The 19,762-nt window shown below is 41.1% G+C and overlaps 1 protein-coding gene across 2 annotated transcripts in view; it reads left to right on the forward strand.

The window, feature by feature from the left end:
* SNX2 (sorting nexin 2) overlaps nucleotides 1-19,762 on the forward strand; it is a 28,941-nt gene that overhangs the window by 2,655 nt on the left and 6,524 nt on the right. For both annotated transcript variants that reach the window (XM_080972822.1, XM_080972823.1), the window contains exons 2-12: nucleotides 3,004-3,121; nucleotides 5,853-6,016; nucleotides 7,685-7,751; nucleotides 7,902-7,945; nucleotides 8,039-8,180; nucleotides 9,518-9,596; nucleotides 13,734-13,809; nucleotides 15,234-15,347; nucleotides 15,602-15,695; nucleotides 17,274-17,479; nucleotides 19,324-19,467. In XM_080972822.1, the coding sequence (XP_080828948.1) occupies nucleotides 3,004-3,121; nucleotides 5,853-6,016; nucleotides 7,685-7,751; nucleotides 7,902-7,945; nucleotides 8,039-8,180; nucleotides 9,518-9,596; nucleotides 13,734-13,809; nucleotides 15,234-15,347; nucleotides 15,602-15,695; nucleotides 17,274-17,479; nucleotides 19,324-19,467 (1,248 nt within the window). The remainder of the gene's footprint in view (nucleotides 1-3,003; nucleotides 3,122-5,852; nucleotides 6,017-7,684; nucleotides 7,752-7,901; nucleotides 7,946-8,038; nucleotides 8,181-9,517; nucleotides 9,597-13,733; nucleotides 13,810-15,233; nucleotides 15,348-15,601; nucleotides 15,696-17,273; nucleotides 17,480-19,323; nucleotides 19,468-19,762) is intronic.

The following is a 19,762-nucleotide window of genomic DNA, read 5'->3' on the forward strand; positions in this document are numbered from 1 at the left end:
ACCAGAAACCATTTTGATAGTTGTCTAGAAGAGGAAATGTGCACATTTCCACATGTGTGGAAGTTCTTCCTTTGGAACCTACTCTCTTGTTCTAGATTAATCTTGGTAGCTACAGTAGCTTTTTATTGGAGCAACACTACAAACTGAGAGTGAAACAACAGCAGGAATTGAGGCTAATGTTGATATCTGCAATGGAATAAAATCAATGCACTCCTGGTGCTGATAAAAGGCTCTGACTTGGAGGGCATTAAGATGAAAGTACTATTAATATGTGGTCGATTTCATATCTGGCAGTCTTGATTTTGGAACTAACTTATGCCCTGATGCTTATTGCTGGGAGAGGTGAGGTGGTTGTTGCTAAGATATGTAGCTGAGAGGGGCCCAGGTCACCTCTACAGTTACTGCCACCATCTCACATACTAGGCCTTGAAATTCTGCTGTGCCAAAGACTAAATAGCACTGTGTAGTGTAGACTTGGTCAGACAGATGCTTCCTTAAGATTACTGAAATAATGGAAATAAAAAATTTGAATGATAAATGTCAGCTTCTCTGTTGCTTTGTATAAAAAGTTGGCACTTTGTTATGTGAGACTAGATCCCTGACAATGTTTCTGTGAGGAATTCATCAGGAGTAGCTATGCTTTGCATGTTTACATGTTTGTGTGCACAAAGGCATGGATTGTGAAGTTGCATGGAGTTCTGTCTTTCCCGTCTACAGAGCCACCTTACGATTTCTTTCAAAGTAACTTACTGCTACTGACCAATTTCTTCATGAACAGATTACAGACACAACACTGCCTACTCCAGTGACTAAGCACTGTGCAAACATTTTCTACAAAAAAAAAACACCTCTCAGGAACAGTTCATTCATCATGCTGGTGGTGTGATTTTTCTCCCTGGGAGGCTGAATTGTGTGGGCACCAAGATTCACACTTAACTACTTCTATGAAGTGCCTTTTACATGACTTGGGTCAACAGTAGCTACTCCAGAGAAATGGCACAGTGATGTGTTGCTTCCGTTACTTGTTTACAGTTGTCTTAAGTCCTGTGGTAGCCTTTTAATGAAAATAGCTAATTGTGAATCTGGTATCCACATGGCTTGCCTTCCTGAATAAATTATACACTTCTACTTAACTCATCTTTTGTCTTGCACACGTAACTTACTAACTGCTCCACATGTGCGTTGCCTCTTCTGGGTGCTCTAGGGCCTGCTATTTAAGAGTTAGCAGTGAAACATTTTTGGTTCTTGTGCAGCTTACCTGGAGGTGAATGATGGGGACTCTCTTTAGCTCCGCAAGTGTGCGAAATGTCCTACACGTTAGCTAGAAGAACGTGCTGCTTCCTGCTTCACCCCATGCATTCTGTCTTGTTCATCCTGTGCTGGCCTCTTGAAATCTGATGTACGCTCTCGTGGTCCCTTCCAACTCTGTGATTCTATTGAGTACATGTGGCATCTCTCAACATGGCCAGAAATATTCCATCTCAGTGCTAGAACTTGGGGTAACCCAATAAAACTGATGGACAGATTGGAATACTACTTCAGGCAATGCATACTGATAGGGTTTGTTTCCACAATAGATTATTATGATCGCTGGTTTTAATAGCTTGAAAATGGGATTAGTCATTGATAGGCAAATTCATTGCAGATGGGTCTATTGGATGGGTGTAGCCAAGGGGGGCAGCTCCGCCTCCTAACTAAATAACAGTCAATACAAATCTGAGGTTCTGGTCCCCCTAACAAAAGCCTCCCCCTCCTAACAAAAATCCTGGCTTCACAAATTGTCTATTGCCACCAACCTGTCTGACTAGCCTGTTCCTCCTTAGTCTCTAGCAACAGCCAACCACTCCAAATGCGAATGAATAAGGAGAAGTCCATCCACTTCTCTGTTTTGACCTGTTTCTGCTCCATATTAATTTGTTAGCAGTTTTGAAAAATTGGACTATAAATGATAGATATATGGAACCTCTGCTTTCAGATGTAGCATGACAAGTTTTTGGAGGGTGGGTCAGATGTAATATGTCAGGTGTTGTGCACTGCTTTTGTAGGTACAGTCATACCTTGGGTTACAGACGCTTCAGGTTGTGGTTTTTTTTGGGTTGCAGACTGCCGAAACCCGGAAGTACCAGAATGGGTTACTTCCGGGTTTCGGCCATCACGCATGCGCCGAATTGCAAGCTGCGCATGCGCAGACGTGCCGCTGTGAGTTGCGGACACTGCAGGTTGCGAATGTGCATCCCGCACGGATCACATTTCGCAACACAAGCGTCCACTGTATCAGGCTTGCCACTGTTGGAAATAGGATGCTGAACTTAATGGACCCTGGGTCTTGATCCATTTGAGACAACTTAGAATGTTAGACTACAAAGTAGTAGTAGTAGTAGTGGCATCTGTAAATGAGACATTAGTCATACAGTAGGGTCCTCACATTTGTAAAGTGGTTTGAAAGCTTGAAGGGTCACTTTGAACCTTGCTTTGGAATATTTTGAAGCTTGCAAGCTTTTTGTAATTAGCAGTAGCTTAATAGATGGACAGTTTGCAGCCAGATATGTGCTGATAGGTTGTACTCTTTCGATGATGCTTTCTCCAAATAAGTCTTCATATAATTACAGCCTTGAAAGACTTCATGTTGGGACGTGCTAGTTCTAAAGTTGGGGTATTTTGCCCTTGGGTACTGGGCCTAAGGAGGAGCTTTCAGAAAACATAGTCATTTTAGAAATATTAGTAAACTTAAGTTATATTCAAAACAGTAAGTAAATATTTATGTTCCAATCGTATTTAACATGCGTTATCATGAAGAGGAAACAGTTGTTAAGATATCCCCTGAAAGGTTAATGTTTCCTTAGTACATTGTTATCCTGTAACTGCTAGGAAATAGAAATTGCTGACATGGTTGCTTCTACATGCTGTTTTTTTCATGTTATGTGCTTGCAAATGATGGCATTTGCTGTGATTGTTTCATAAGTACTGATGCTGTTCTTCTCAACTGTTTGCTCCTTTCAACAGTCGAGCCCATCATCTCCAGAGCCAGCCAGTCTTCCTGCAGAAGACATCAGTACAAATTCTAATGGCCCAAAGCCTGCAGAAATCATACTAGATGATGACAGGGAAGACCTTTTTGCTGGTAATGTTCTCCCTCACATTTTTTTTTAATTTAAAAAGGATATTTCAGATAGCTTTTAATGAAAAACATAATTTCGGAAGTCATTACAATGTACAGTTTCTAGAGAACTGGGAGTTGGAGCTTTGTCATAGAAGAGAAAGTAATTGAATTACATTTTTAGAACTGCTTTGAATCAAAGACTCAGGCTTGTGAACAGCTGCATACTTGCCTTCAAGCAAAAGAAGGGATTGAAACACTTGCAATCAGTTTGATCTCAATATATATTCTAACATGATGAACATCAGCTAACAAGCAGATAACATTCAGGAGAGAGTTGTATAGCCTTGAAGGGGGTAGCAGTAGACTTTGGCAGGCTTGGTTCATACACAACAACAAATCATGGGTCTTTGCTACAAGATTGAGCCTACTTGAGCCCCAGGCTTGTTTGCTTTAAGGAGTCCTTTATGTGTACAAAGTGGATGTTGAAAGCATTTGCTTACCTCTTTGAACTACCCACTGTTTCGTCCAAACCTTGGGAACCACAGTTGGATCTTGGTTTGTTCTCTGAGTTCAGACACACTTTCAGAAGTGAAAATCGAAGCTTCTGATATCTTGTCATGACTGAGGAAGTGGTGAGAGGATGTGCATGAGCATAGTTCTCCTCATGCAAACTGTCCTTCAAAATGGCAAACCATGGTTTATTATGTCTAGCTCATAGTTTTACTCTATAAATATTTCAGTCTGAAATGTCCTGTGCTGGCCTACCTGAAACTGTAGGTTAATTAAACTGAGTCAGTCAGTTAAATGAGCTTTACTTGTACATAGTCAATGATACAAATGACGTTTTATGGGATGATCACATGCTTTAGACACTCCTTTCACACCACTTAAAGCTTGAATACATTGAGAGAGCAAGCAGACCTGCTTCTTCAACAGCTGTGTTGCTAGTTTTCATTTTTCTCTGTGCTAAACTAATAGAGGGAGAAAATGCAGCCAAATGCCCAAGAGCATTGCCCTATGAGTGCTCCAGCAACAGCTATAGCCAAGAACAAATGCTCTGCTATGTGCCTGCCTCTCTAGATTTACTTCTGCCTTAAAGTCTGGAGCCCTTAAAGCAAAGATGCAGCCCATCATAATAGACGTGCTTGGCCAATAACAAATACATCTTGAGTAATTTCCTCTTCAGTTGCTTGCTGGGGGAGTTTGTCATTCATCTTGGTCAAGGCAAAACACAAGAATTCACACTCCTTAATACGTGTGTGTGTGTCCACACACACACATGTACACACACACACACACACACACACACACACAAAATCACATGTTTAGCTAAACTTTGTTTCTAGAACAAACTTAAGTAAAACTTTAAAAGCTCAGGTACTCAGATGTATGAAAAAGTTATGTTTGATTTGAATAACTTTTGTTTTAAGGATTTGAAGTAGTTTCTTGCTATGCCTACTTACTTGATCGTTATGCTATTCTGCATAACTCTCTGTCATTTTTGTGTTAGAAAGCTTTTGGGTAAGTGGTTATTTGACTGAATTGCCAGTAATCCAGCTTGGTAGAACTAGTGTTTCAGATACTCTATAACACGAGAAAACTGTTGTTATTCCTAAATGAGTTAAAATTCAGAATTACTTTTTAATTGGGAAGAAGTTTGTGGCCTTTTCCCACAATCCCCATGAAACATAATGTTCAGTCACTTAGCTTAACAGCTGGAAGAGGGTGCATGGTACGTAAAAGTACTTGGTACGTTTGCCCGCTACAGTTTGATAGTGCATCACATTAAGAAGTGAACTAACCCTTGCTTTGATGGCTGTTATCTCCTTGATGTTAGTGGTATCCAGAGTACAGGTTGTAACTGGCCAGAATTAGCACTAGTGGAAAACTTGTAACTTACTTTTAACTAATGGGAACATTTAATAGAGTTCCTAATCAAGCATTTGCCTGAATATGTGTTTTCTAAAAGGAGGGAGGGGGCAGAGCTGTGCAGCCACTGGAGTCAGGCTAGGATTGGTGTTATATTCTCAAACCATCTTGCCCCGGTGAGCAACCCAACCGCTTTACCAGTTGACATTTCCAGACCATCTTCAGAGACAGTCCCACACATAATGCATTGCAGGATTCTGCCCTAGAGATTTCAGAGCATAGACAACAGAAGTTAGGTCACGCCTGTCCAGATAGGAATGCAGCCGGGCCACCAGCCGAAGCTGATGGAAGGCACTCTGTGCCACTGAGACCACCTGAGCCCAAGCAACAGCAGTTAATCCAGAAGCACCCGCTTGGTCTTATCCTGGTTGAGCTTTGGTTTGTCGGCTGTCATCCAGTCCGTTACTTAGGCAACACAACGGTCCAGCACATCCGCTGCCTCACCTGCAGATGTAAAGGAGAAGTGGAGCTGCGTGTCATCAACTTACTCCAAAACTACTTCGAATTCCTCTTCCAACATCCAAAGGCCTAAAGCAGAGCCGGCAGGTGTAGGGGCATTCCTGTGCCCTACTTCTATCCCAAACACATTCAGGCAAATTCCTAAAGGGACTTCAACACTACTACAACCCTGACGTTCTCTGGAAAATATATATTTTGCCTAATACTACATTGAGATGTTACACAACATAGCATAAATGAGAGAGATGGTGCAATCAATAAATAAAGGGGATTGTGAATCTCTTGCTGACCACAATAGTCTCGAAACTCTCTGGGGTTTGTGCTCCTGATATACATGAACTTTTCTCATTCTTTTTTTATCTAGAAGCCACGGAGGAAGTTTCTCTGGACAGCCCGGAAAGAGAACCGATACTTTCATCTGATTCTACTCCAGCTGTTACACCTGTTACACCAACCACACTAATAACACCCAGAATGGAGTCAAAAATAGTGGTGGCTCCTGTCGACTTTGACAGATCCAGGGAAGAGGTATTGAATAACCTGGTGAAACACTTCTATTAAACTGATTAACATTCTGTGTCCTTTAAAACATGGGGTGGGGGAAGGGAGTTATTGTTTTGATTTTGTTCCTGTTTTATATTGTATTTTCAGTTTTTATTATGTATTTTTATGTTGCAAACCACCCTGAGATCTTTGGGTGAAGGGCAGTACACACCTTTATATATCCTATGTGTTTATTATATAAAATATAATTTGTAACTGGCTTAACTGATATTGGTATCTACTGTTACAAGTAGAAATAGTTCGTGCCAATTAAGGCAGCTCCAGCAGCTGTCAAAATGATTCTTGCATTTAACAAGCCTTGTGCTCATGCGCTCTATTCTTACATCATTCCTTCTCTCTGCCTTCACATTGTGTGCACTGCAGTTACGTTAATTGAAACTCGGTTTCTTCTGAAGACCATCCGCTAACTATGGTCTGCCAATGAGACAAAGGATGGTGGCTTATTAAATCGTGTGCATCCAGACCCAAGCCTCAAGGGAAAATGAACAGCCACATCAGGGTCACAGGACAAGTCTGGGACGGAGAAGCATTTATAAGTTGGAAAGGACTGCATTGCTGTGTAGTTCAATCAGAATAGTTCAGTCCAAATTGTTTGCGATCTTAGGAATATTTGTTTGCTTGAACAATGAAAGCAGACACCCCTTAAACTCTCACAATGGTGCTTCAGTATAGAAGGGGTTGCTGCAATGCAATGTTTATATGCAGCGGCGTAGCGTGGGTTATCAGCACCCGGGGCAAGGCAAGTAATTTGCGCCCCCTAACCCGGGGCAAGGCAAGTACAGTAATTTACTCTCCCAAGCAGCAGCAGCAGCGAGGCTTCTCTTTCCCCCGCGCTCTCCTGGAGCTGCCTCTTTTCTTTCCTTTTTTCCCTTTCTCCAAGGCTTTTTGCTTTCTCTCCTTAATTGATTCCTCCTCCACACCGCAGCGTTTCCTAGCTGCTTCCCCCCCCCCTTCCCCTCTCTCTCCTCCTCACTCTGCTTGCCTTGCCCTGCACCGGCAGCAGCAGGCGCAGCCAGACCCCCGCCAGCCAGCCAGCCCGCCCGCCCACCCGGCTTCCTCTCCTTTTTTTGCCTGCGGCAGAAGGCTTCGCTCTCCCCCTTCCGCGACCTCCTCGCCAAGCCGAGCGAGCGCGGGCTCCCTAACCCGTGGATTTTAGTAGGGGCAGAGAGCTGCTAGTGCGAGCGCGCCCCCCGCCCATGTTGCGCCTGGTGCGGCCGGCCCCCCTGGCACCCCCCACGCTACGCCACTGTTTATATGAAAATCAAAGTCACCTCAACTCCCCCCACTGAAGTGTTTTTTGAACTGAGTGACCTAATTACAGCACTTGCTTAGGTTCATATGAGCAATAACTGTGTTGAGCAATTATAACTGTTCAGAGGAATCTTCCAAATCTGCTGATTTCTTCTTTTTTCCTTCTTTTTTTGTTGGAATATGTGGCAATACGCTTAATTTCATTCTATAGCATTGACTGTTCCAATAACTTTCTTACAGCAAACTAACTAGCTATGGCTACGGTAACTAGCTAGCATTGGGTTATTGGCTCAACCATAAATTTGAAAATTAGCATTTAGGCTTCCAGAGTTTGTGACTAGACAGTAGTTTGAACAATACCGTGTTTTTATTTCTTTCTAGATTGAAGAAGAAGCTAATGGTGACTTGTTTGATATTGAAATCAATGTGTCAGATCCAGAGAAAGTTGGTGAGTGAAAACAGTACATTGCAGAAAAACCAAATCAACTTTTTCTGGGTCCTCTTTTTATATAGCCCATCTTAGAATAAATGTTCATCGCATAAAGAGTGAAAGGCTGAAAGAGATACTGAAGGGCTGATTTGTGTGTTTGTTTTACAGGTGATGGTATGAATGCATATATGGCATACAGAGTAACAACAAAGGTAACTTGTTGTAAAGGCAACAGTACAGAATTTCGGCTGTCATGGAATATATAAATGCTGAATGTTTTAAAATTACCTCTTCTGTGTTTTTAGACCTCTCTGTCCATGTTTCACAAAAACGAATTCGCTGTTAAAAGAAGATTCAGTGACTTTCTTGGCTTACATGCCAAATTAACATCCAAATATCTGCATGTTGGGTATATTGTGCCTCCAGCTCCAGAAAAAAGTATTGTAGGTAAGTACAGGGGTGGTTATTTTGCGGACGGCACAGGGAATGTGTTGCTTATACTTGAATGAGTTGGGGGGGGGTATATACCGATCTTGTGTCTGATAGTTGAATTAGATTTTGAGCTTGCAGAAAACCTACCCATTTTTTTGTGTACAGGAAGTGTTCTACAAACAGCCCCTGCCATTTAAACTTGATGAATAAAATAAATCAAGGGCATTGTTCCATCTAATAGTGAACTTAGTGCTTCTGAGTCAATAGCAGTGGTTTGCAAACAGAATCGTAGAATTGAAAAGGACCACAAGGGTCATCGACTCCAAACCCCTGCAAGGCAGGAATCTTTTGCCCAACGTCAGGCTTGAACCTGTGACCCTGAGATTGAGTCTCATGCACTACTGAGCTCTGAACAAGGCCACTAAGAAGCAACAGATAGGTACTAGGAGTACTCGGGGGAATCTCAAGATTGTGTTTGTATCCGGTATAAATTGGTGTGCATCCTTTTGGCTACATTTCTAAATTTCTCGAAGATGTCCTTCCAGTCCCTAAGAGGTCTTCTTAAGCACCTCTTGTTGTCAACGTAGTCTTTTCTTTATGTAGGAATCTAATTCTGGTGTATTTATTTATTTATTTAGTATATTATGTTCTCTTTTTTTGTATGTTTCTGTTGTGAACCACTCTGTAATCTTTGAGTGAAGGGGGTGGTATACAAATTTAATAAATAATAAAGTAATAAGAAATTTGAAAGCATTAACCCTTCCCAACACAGCCCAATGACTGAGCATGTTCATTCTTCACCAAGAGTTACTGGTGTCAGTTGGAAAAGAACGATGGAGGGAGAGTAGATTGGCTTGTTTGAGCCTCTTAACAGCTTAAGGTATCCAAGAGGAGAGGAAAGGCTAGAACTCTTAACAAGAGTGCTCCTGCTAAAGTGTTAGATCTATCACAGCATTTTGTTTCAGGACCTCCTCCTTGTCTACAATAGAAAAGCACCCCTCCATTTTTTTTAATGCAATCAAGATTAATCTGGAAGGTGATTTGAAGAAGAACTGCCCGAGTGAAGTCTATATGCCACGTTCTTTAGGAAATGTAAAGGGACCAATACTTGCTGTCTGTCAGCGGAATGGACTTGGGAAAACTGAAGGTTTTAACATGAGATAGATAAATGGTAAACCATGGACTGGGTTTTACTGATGTGATGGCTAACTCACAGCAGCTTTTAAAATGTTTTTGTTTTGTTTTTTTGAAACTTTCAATGGTTTCATTTACCTTTTGTGACTGAGAAATAAGTTATGAAGTTCAGTTAATGAGCTACATCAAAGTGTAAAATCTTTTGTCTTTCTTCAAAGGCATGACTAAGGTAAAAGTAGGCAAGGAAGATTCATCTTCTACAGAATTCGTAGAAAAAAGAAGAGCGGCACTAGAAAGGTACTTTATACTTTCAGCTAATAAACAAATACATACTAAAGTGGGATCCTTGTCCTGTGTTGCCTTAAGCTTAGGTGTTTCAAGTCTCCATAGAACCAATTGTATAAAATACATTAGGTGTAACAGAAGCTACAAAAGTTTATTTTTCATACAACAGTTTATGAAACTGTACTGTTTGTATAACAAATAGGGGCAAAATTAAGTGGGAATCTATGGGTATGTAATATGTAATATGTAAATTTTAAGAGACACATGCTAAAATTAAAGCTTCCAAATGCTGCTGTGAACATTTAGAAATGTGATATTCTTCAGGTGATAGACACTGTAGCCAGAGAAATTTAGATTTAGATTTTATTGGATAGACTTCAAGTTCGCTAACTACTTTTCACAGGAGTGCTCCAAGTGTAGGCCATGGGTACATAACTTTTTTAAAAGCCTGGTGCATCATTCCCTCATGCTAGTAGACCATTTTTTCACTGCAGTGAATGAAAAATTGCAATATGTAAACATTTTCTTGTGTATCAATTGTTTAATGGTGGCTTCTTGCCTTCCAAGGCTTACCTAGCATTCTGGGACTGTCCTTTTTATGTATGGGGAGTTCACTAATGTAACTGTTTTACTCCTAAGGAAGACGTGTCCATTCAGCTTTTCAGTCGTTTCAAGTCTAATCCTCCATAGCAGGCAATTCTGTTGGGATTCTCAATTAAAAGTTACTGTTTACTTTTTCTGTGATGATGCATCTTATGGAATTTTGGAGTCCATAAGATCATAAAGTTTGGCATTTTCCTGCAAAGGAAGAAGTGGGTTGGCACTCTTCTATATCTGAAGAAATCTCACATACCTGGTCCTTTTGTAAAGGTAAAGGGACCCCTGACTATTAGGTCCAGTCGTGGCCGACTCTGGGGTTGCGGCGCTCATCTCGCTTTATTGGCCGAAGGAGCCGGTGTACAGCTTCCGGGTCATGTAGCCAGCATGACTAAGCTGCTTCTGGCGAACCAGAGCAGCACACGGAAATGCCGTTTACCTTCCCGCCGGAGCAGTACCTATTTATCTACTTGCACTTTGACGTGCTTTCAAACTGCTAGGTTGGCAGGAGCAGGGACCGAGCAACGGGAGCTCACCCCGTCGCAGGGATCCGAACCGCCGACCTTCTGATCGGCAAGTCCTAGGTTCTGTGGTTTAACTCACAGCGCCACCCACATCCTGTTGTAGACGAAAGCTATTAATGTTCAGAGGCACTGTACCTCCATCCCTGTCCTCCCCCCCCCCCAAAAAAACAACCCAAGGTGCAATTTTCGTACTATATGGAAAACCAGGCTATCTCTGTTGGGCTCCTTTTTGGGCACGTGCCGTAACTATTTTAAACCTAGCACTCATTTTGCAGTTAATATACCTGTAACACAATGGCTGGAGTCTTCCTGCATATGTGTTTTGCTATGTGAGGAGCTGCAGTGTTTATCCATTGATCAAAATTTGCCCTTTTTGCTTTCCGTAAATGGGTTTTTAATATCACTGTTCTCACTATTCTCACAAGCAAACTGCACTTCTAAGCTGGAGTATGTAAATTAACCATGTCATGTCATGTATGTATTATTATTTTTATATATTTATTTATATCCTACCCTTTCCCCTTAGAGGACTCAAGGTGGCTTACATATAAAAATAAGAACCATGTTCTGATGGCAGAAAATTGATATTTTTTTTTTAATATGTTATATTTTATGGTCCCCTGATTGAGTTGCCATTGAGTAATCAACTCATAGTTGGGATGGTAATCTGAATAATTTTCAGCACCTTCCACTCCTACAGTTCTGTAATCATAGAAATCTACTTGACTGGACTGTTCTGCCGCAGGAAGCATCTTTTATGTTCTAAACAGTCATTTAGAAGGATGATGAAATATAACTTGTCCATGGGGCGGGATTGAACAAATGTTGCATTTCCCTGTTTTAATGATATAAAATTCCCCTGTGTCCTGTTCAGAATCTTGATCATCTTAGTAGGAAAAGTATGCAGAGCTGCTGTGGAAGCTATTAAAGCCAAACAGGCTACAGTGGTGCCCCGCAAGACGAATGCTTCGCAAGGCGGAAAACCCGCTAGACGAAAGGGTTTTCCGTTTTTGAGTTGCTTCGCAGGACAAATTTCCCTATGGGCTTGCTTCGCAAGACGAAAATGTCTTGCGAGTCTTGAGATTTTTTTTTTCGCTTTCCCCCCCCCCTTTATCTAAGCCGCTAAGCCTTTAATAGCCTTTTAGCAGCTAATCCGCTAAGACGATAAGCCTTTAATAGCCGCTAATAGCGCTAATCCGCTAAGCCGCTAATAGGGTTGCTTCGCAAGACGAAAAAACCGCTAGACGAAGACACTCGCGGAACGGATTAATTTCATCTTGCGAGGCACCACTGTACTAGATATCAAAGCACCAATGGCAAAGACTCTTGTGTATAAATAATATGCAGCTGTGCCTGCCCTATCATAAAAAGGATGTAATAGCCTGGTTTGCACGACACAGTAAGCCAATATGTGGGCTTCTGGAGAGGACCCCACAGCTCATTTGATCCCCCCTATTCATTTTGTCCCATGCTAAGCCAAGGTTTGGTGTGGCATGGTGGCTGTGTCCAGGCTTGACATTTAAGCTCTCTCCTTGATAGCCACGAGCTGCAGCCAAAGATTGGTTAATGCATTCTTGGAAATGAAAATACAGTTTAGTGGATGTGACAAGCATAGATTCACTAAGGGAGATGAGGATCCAAACTCCTGCGTCTTGCTTCTTGTTGAGGACCTTGAGGAGGAGGTGGGCTTAAGTGTAGCAGGAGACAGTATAGGCTTCCTGGACAGAACAGACTAGACTGACTGTCCTTGGCTTTCATGCGAGCAGAGAAGGTGGCTTTGGTTTGTGCTAGTGAGAAGACTTTTAATTCAATTGGCAAGAATGTGTGACCCTTCATTCCCCAAACCAGGCTTCCTCAACCTCGGCCCTCCAGATGTTTTGAGACTACAATTCCCATCATCCCTGACCACTGGTCCTGCTAGCTAGGGTTCATGGGAGTTGTAGGCCAAAAACATCTGGAGGGCCAAGGTCGAGGAAGCCTGCACCAAACCAACCTAAATTGCCCCCAAGCTCTTGAGAGTCCTGAGCAGTACAATGCACAAATCAGGTTAGTGCTGGAGAGCAGAACACCCTCTCATAGAACTCACTGAAAGTCTACAGCCCATTTTGGTGTTTGCCTTTGAAGTTATCTGCCTTGTGTTGGTTAAATGAAATGGGGTCAGAACTAATACCCTCACTTTTGGGGTATCCTCTGATTTCAGCGACTGGAGATCTATATTTTTCGCCAAAAAATATAGACGTTCTTTCCTAAGAAAGCCTTTTTTCTGACTACCCACTCTTAATATTCATAAAAGCATTTTACATTGCTGCTTCATATTCCTACAAATGAACCAGAAGAATGGCAAATAGATGCACCAAGAATAATCTACCCTAACATTTAGGTTGTGCTGTATTAAGAATGGCATGGAGAGGGTCTTCTGAAGCTTCTGAAACTGACTTCTATGGATGCCTAGCTGAATCACTTTTAACTCTGAAAAGGCAGAATTTTTCCTGTTGCAGCGCCTTTCATGTCATTTCCAGGAACACTGGATGACTTAAGAGTTGATATTCAAAGATAATGTTACTTAGAGGAAGAAAGCTATTTTGCATGCTCCTGTTGTGCATTTTGTGTTGCACAAACCTGGCTTACAGTGTTAGTTTTCAAGTCATACAGATACACAATACTATGAACATGACATTGCTTAAATTATCCTTCTCTTTCCTGTTCAGTGCTCTGACCTTTTGTTGGGGGGGCAGATGGGTGGGAAGCAGGCAGGCTATTTGCATCTATTAATTGCTTGCTGGCAAACTTGATATTTTAGGCAAATGCTCATCCTTAGTTGGTAGTCTCCGCAGAGAGGCAAAGGATTGAAGGGGCATTGAAACTGAACTATCCTCTAAAGTTTAGAGGTAACCATCTTAATGCACACTTAAAGCACATTGTCTGCCTGCTGAAGAATGGCACTGCTGCCGGCATGCTTTCTGTGCATGGCAAACATTTTTCAGTATTGTCAGGAACATTAAATGTTATCTAATTTTTAAAACCATAGGTATCTACAACGAACAGTAAAACACCCAACCTTGTTACAGGATCCTGATTTAAGGCAGTTCTTGGAAAGTTCTGAGGTATTTAAATTATCCTATTTTTCTTTCAACCTACAATGATGCTTTGCACAAAAGAAACATTCTCATCATATGGAAATCTGGTCCTCCAGTTCATAAATTTCAGTTGTGCCCTCAAAATAGGAATTGAATGACTTCAAGCTACAAAAAAATTAAGTCGCCAGACATTTGATCTAGTGCAAGGCAAGTGAGAGCATCAATTTGCTCTAGCTTATGAGATTTAACTTGATTGATCTCTCTGTAAAATAGGGGCATTATCTCAAAACTCACTAGTTTGGGACATGGAAGCTAAATAGACCTGATCCTTCTACCACAACCATATAAAAGTTTTGCGGTCTGCTATGTAGTAATAAGTTCATGGATAGAGGACTTCAGTCACCAGTGCTGTCAGTCTGGCACCTTTCATGTGCAAGTGGAAATCTCTCTTAAAATCCACCCAACTCTATGAGAATGTTATACTGTACCAGATACTTCAATAACCTTTTTTTGCATACCAGTTTGTTTATATTGGTAAAAAGTTAGAATTTTGCAACTACTTTTAAAAACTACAGTTTGAGCGTATCCTGGGAGAGAAACCATGCATTAGGGCTTACAAGTTTAAATTTGACCTATTTAAAAAGCTGCAGCTTTCACTTCCTACAGGTAGGACCATGTTAATTCCTGTGTCCCTGGTGCATCAATCACTTGTAGCTTTCCAAAACTTACCCACCAACCACCGCATCTGCAACAAACAGATAATTGGCAAAAGAGCATAGCTAAACCCTTAAATCTCAATGTGTGGCAAAGGTTTTTGTAAGGTTGCCAGTAGTAGGCATAAGTCCTTTAATTGGTACTCACTCGATAAGGCAGCTATAGGCAGAGGATCTTTGTAGTCCTGTAGCGACCTTTGCGGGGTGGGATTTGAAAGTGCTTCGCCATACTTCTGGGCTACAACAGCTAGTGAAAAGAATGCTATGGCTAATATTTGCATGTGTTTTCAGGAAAGTATAGAGAGCAGTTCATTATCTTTGAGGAACTTTTATATTTGTATAGCAAGATAGACGCAGTGTTTTCTATGAAGCATTTTGAGACAGATTGTTGCTGCACCTGTAACTTGGAAACAGCAGCAGAGCAGCCTTAAAAGCCACTGCTGCGGTTGGTATACAGGTGACCAGTTAAGGCACTTGGCGGCATTGTAACAACTTTTGACAAATGGTCTCTGTGTTCCATCTAAATGTAAAGGTGCGGGAGAAAAGCAAATTGAAAGTCTATTTTTTTAAGTTTTCCTCTGAGAATGTAAAAGTAGTAAATTTACGAAATTAGGTTCCACTATATTGAAATGTACGAGGGGGAAGAAAACACTACATCCTTTTCAGTCCCTTTGGTGCCCAGTTAAACCTCCAGCCTTTTAACCGGTTTGTTTGCCCTTATTTGTCATTCAATTCCAGCTGCCGAGAGCAGTTAACACTCAGGCTCTGAGTGGAGCAGGAATATTGAGGATGGTGAACAAGGCTGCCGACGCTGTCAACAAAATGACGATCAAGATGAATGAATCGGATGCAGTAAGAGCTGATTTTTCGACTTGAATAATGAGATGAATTAATGAGCCTCAACAGTTGCATTTTAAGACCGTAGGAGTAGAAAATGGGATATTAATTTACTTATTGGCTTGGGTTCTCAACTGAATCAGTTGGCTACCATGTTTGGACCCAGTTAATTTGTTTCCTGCTGGGGGGGTGGGGTTGTGGTTTTTTGGGGGGGTTGTATTTTGCAATAGTAACGTAATTTGTAATGGCTGAATTTCACTTCTTGCCAGTGGTTTGAAGAAAAACAGCAACAATTTGAAAATTTGGATCAGCAGCTCCGGAAACTTCATGGTAGCGTAGAAGCCTTGGTCTGTCATAGAAAAGGTAGCTGTTTTATTCAGGTTTTCACAAAGTGAGCCCTTGCTGAATCAGTTTCTTGTCAAACATTTCCTGATTAATAATAAATATTTTCAGCACCAGAAGCTAAATACAGAGTCACACAAAGTGTACAATACCTCTCATACAAAAGATAATAGGGTCTTTCAGCAATAATCCTAACAGCGCATATATATTTTTAAAACAGGAGGGAACTTAGCAGGTTCTTACACCCACAGCCAATGATTTAAGCAGAAAGATGTAAATTGGGGAGTGGACAACATGGCAATTGTACCCTTTGCATCACATCAGATGTTCCAAGTTTTCTTTCTTCAGACTAGAGTACTGTTTTGTATCTGCATGTACTGTAGTATGAATTCATTATAACACATACATTATTTTCTTCCTCCCCAGGTATAGTAAGTATCTCGTCCAACTCATGTATGTTTTGCACAGTAACACAAGACTTTTCAATGAAATTTGCTACCAGACGAGTATACCTAGATGCATAGTCAATGAGGCACACCTGCACAATATCTGGTTACAGCTGTTCTGCCTGAGATTTTAGGAACACCTAACCCTTCTTAGTGCACTGAAGCAGGAACCTATAGAAAATACTTCTTTAACACATGTGGAACCATGCTAAGTTTACCTTTCAAAAAAAAATGTCGCTCTAGAATTTAGAGGAGCTTACACACCATAATTTAGGGAATTTAGGGAAGCTTACAAAATAACTTATTTGTGTCGTCAATTTATGCTTTTTTCATTTCCTAATTCACATTTCCTGAACAATGCATGCTCATTTATGGGCGATACGTTAGTCACAATCAGAGTAGGTGCATTGAATCAAAGTCCGTACATTTCAGTGGCTCAAATCTGAGTTTAACTTGGTTGGATATAAACCCTATAGGTTTATAAAACACAAACATACCAGTTTGCAACTAAATGGATTTCTATCAGAGTTAAGCATTGGGCTAACTTAAAGTCAGTAGACTTAATTGCATAGCACAAGTTGGATTGTGCATAAATGTGCATGGTGTCTGGCAGGTATAAGTTGTCTTTACATGTTGCAATATAAATGACACAATAGGACACCTCTCAAGTGTTTGATTTCTAGCAAGATATCTCTCCCCACTTTCTTCTTGCAATGAGAAATAGGTTAAGCTGTTTTTTTAAGGCAAAATGTTAACTTTAAATTATTGTATTAGTCAGATATCGTTTTAAGCATGCTTATTCTTAAAGACTATGATATTTTACACAATGCCAATTATATGAGGTCACAGACTTGCAGAAAGAGGCAGGTGTTTTTTAAATGGATTTCTTTAACAACTGTTGGCAACAGAAATCCTTTCTTTTATCAAAACTATCTTCTAGTACACAGCAAAGTTTATGAATGTTAATTTCTATTAAGCTGAATTACTTTGAAGCAAGCTTTCTCTTTGCTCTGTTGAGCTTTCCCCCTCAAGCCAATTGTTCTATCTCTGTACACGAAAATGCCATTGTATGCAAAGTAGCATTTAAAGGACTTGCATTTTGTGACTCACATTGTGACAGCTGACATCAACTTTAGACGGATTCTTGTTTCAGAACTTTCAGCCAACACAGCTGCCTTTGCTAAAAGTGCTGCCATGCTAGGGAACTCAGAAGACCACACTGCTTTATCAAGAGCTTTGTCTCAGCTTGCTGAAGTTGAAGAAAAAATTGATCAGCTGCATCAAGAACAAGCTTTTGCTGACTTCTATGTGTTCTCTGAGTTGCTCAGTGACTATGTTCGCCTTATTGGTGCAGTAAAAGTAAGCCCGGTTTAAAAACTACTTAATGACCTTGCAAGACAATATTTACATTGAAGGTTATAGTGTTTGCACAGTACAGTGTTACCTCGGGTTAAGTACTTAATTCGTTCCAGAGGTCCGTTCTTAATCTGAAACTGTTCTTAACCTGAAGCACCACTTTAGCTAATGGGGCCTGCTGCGCTGCTGCCACACAATTTCTATTCTCATCCTGAAGCAAAGTTCTTAACCCGAGGTACTATTTCTGGGTTAGCAGAGTCTGTAACCTGAAGCATATGTAACCCGAGGTACCACTGTATAAACGTGTGCAGGATGGCATTCTGTAACAGAAAGTAATGTCTGTAGCTGGAATGGGTAACCTGTGGCCCTCTAGATCAGGCTTCCTTAACCTCAGCCCTCCAGATGTTTTTGACCTACAACTCCCATGATCCCTAGCTAGCAGGACCAGTGGTCAGGGATGATGGGAATTGTAGTCTCTAAACATCTGGAGGGGACGAGGTTGAGGAAGCCTGCTCTAGATGATGCAGGACTGCAACTCTATCATCTCTTATCGTTGGGCACACTGGCTGAGACTGATGAGAACTATGGTTCAGCAACATCTGGAAGGTCAAAAGTTTTCCATCCGTAGTTAGAAATGTTCTGTGGATTTGACTAGGTTGTGCTCATTCTCAGTCAGTGTTTCCCAAACTTGGGTCTCCAGCTGTTTTTGAACTACAGTTCCAATCATTTCTGACCACTGGTCTTGCTAGCTTAGGGATGATGGGACCCAAGCTGGAGACCCAGGTTTGGGAAACAGTGTTCTAGGTTCTTCAGGGACAGTTTCCCCTCAACATCCATCTTGTTATATTAATTGTAAAATACTTCCAAGTGCTGGGTTTAAGAGAGCAATCCTATCAAGAAACTAGAGCAGCAGATCCTCTACTGCATCTGAAGCCCTGCCAGTTCCAGCAGCCAGACGAGAAGTTGGATTTCTCTTTTTTTTTCCTTCTCAAGATGGATGTAGCCGAGGTTGCCCCCATGATTGGCTCCATGGGACTTGGGCTGCAGTGGATTTGAAGCCTCCAGCATCCTATCTCCACACTTCCTGTTTCAGGGCGTTTCATCATGGCTGTTTCTGGTAGAACCCTGCCAGTGGCACTCTGCTCTGCTGATAGAGAGAAGATACTACATGCCACACCACACCCAGCTGTTGACATAGGGGATTAATTCACATCTTCTGAGGCTATAATCCTAAAGCCCCTATTTGTCATTATATTGGAAGAGCACTTACAGCTTTTTACACAGTCCTTTGAATGCATGATGAACGAAATTTTAACATTTGTAGACATCAAAACCAATGGGTCAAAGTTCAAATTATAATAATAATAGGTAAAGGTAATAATAACTTTATTGTTTGTACCCCGCCCACCTGACTGGGTTGCCCCAGCCCCCCTGTGCGGCTTCCAACAAAATATAAAAGCAAAGTCAAACATCAAACATTCAAAACTTTCTTATACAGGGCTGTCATCAGATGTCTTCTGAATGTCATATAGCTGTTTCTCTCCTTGACATCTTTTGGGAGGGCATTCCATTGGGCGGGTGCCACTACCAAGAAGGTCCTCTGCCTGGTTTTTTAGACTGGATTTTTATCGAATGGTCTCATACTGTTTAAAAACTAATGTGGCATGTGGTCAGAATCAAACTTTTACCTGTTGAGATTCTTGAGATTTTTGCTATTTTGATGGCTTTAATATGAGAGGTAGATGATGGCCAAAGCACAGTTTAATATTGACAGGATGTTTACCTGTTTAAGTCTAAGATTTTGTAAAGACTCATCACTTTTTAATTGTCAACACTATTGCTTACAGGGAGTGTTTGATCATCGAATGAAATGCTGGCAGAAATGGCAGGATGCTCAGGTCATGTTACAGAAAAAACGAGAGGCTGAAGCTAAACTTCAGCTCGCCAACAAGCCTGACAAGTTGCAGCAAGCGAAAGATGAAATCAAAGAGGTAAATTTTGGAATGCAGTGCTTTTCCTGTGTAAGGCTGCGGTTTTCCCCTCCATTCATTGGCTTTAAGTGCATTATTTTTTAATTAATTTTAATCATTGCTTGTGTGTTCCATTATCAGAGCAGCAAATGGTTCAATAGTTTCATGCTTAAATTAGGCTTCTATGGATTCTGAAATATGCCTTCATTCTGATGTTTTACAAAGTGAGTGGGAGACTTCCATTTATTTGAAATAAATATATATATTGAGACAAAGGTCAGTTGCTTCTCTGCTAATGCAGTCAAGTACGTACTTC

Source organism: Podarcis pityusensis, assembly GCF_964106645.2.
Source record: "Podarcis pityusensis genome assembly, chromosome: 11".
Classification (NCBI taxonomy): Eukaryota; Metazoa; Chordata; class Lepidosauria; order Squamata; family Lacertidae; genus Podarcis; species Podarcis pityusensis.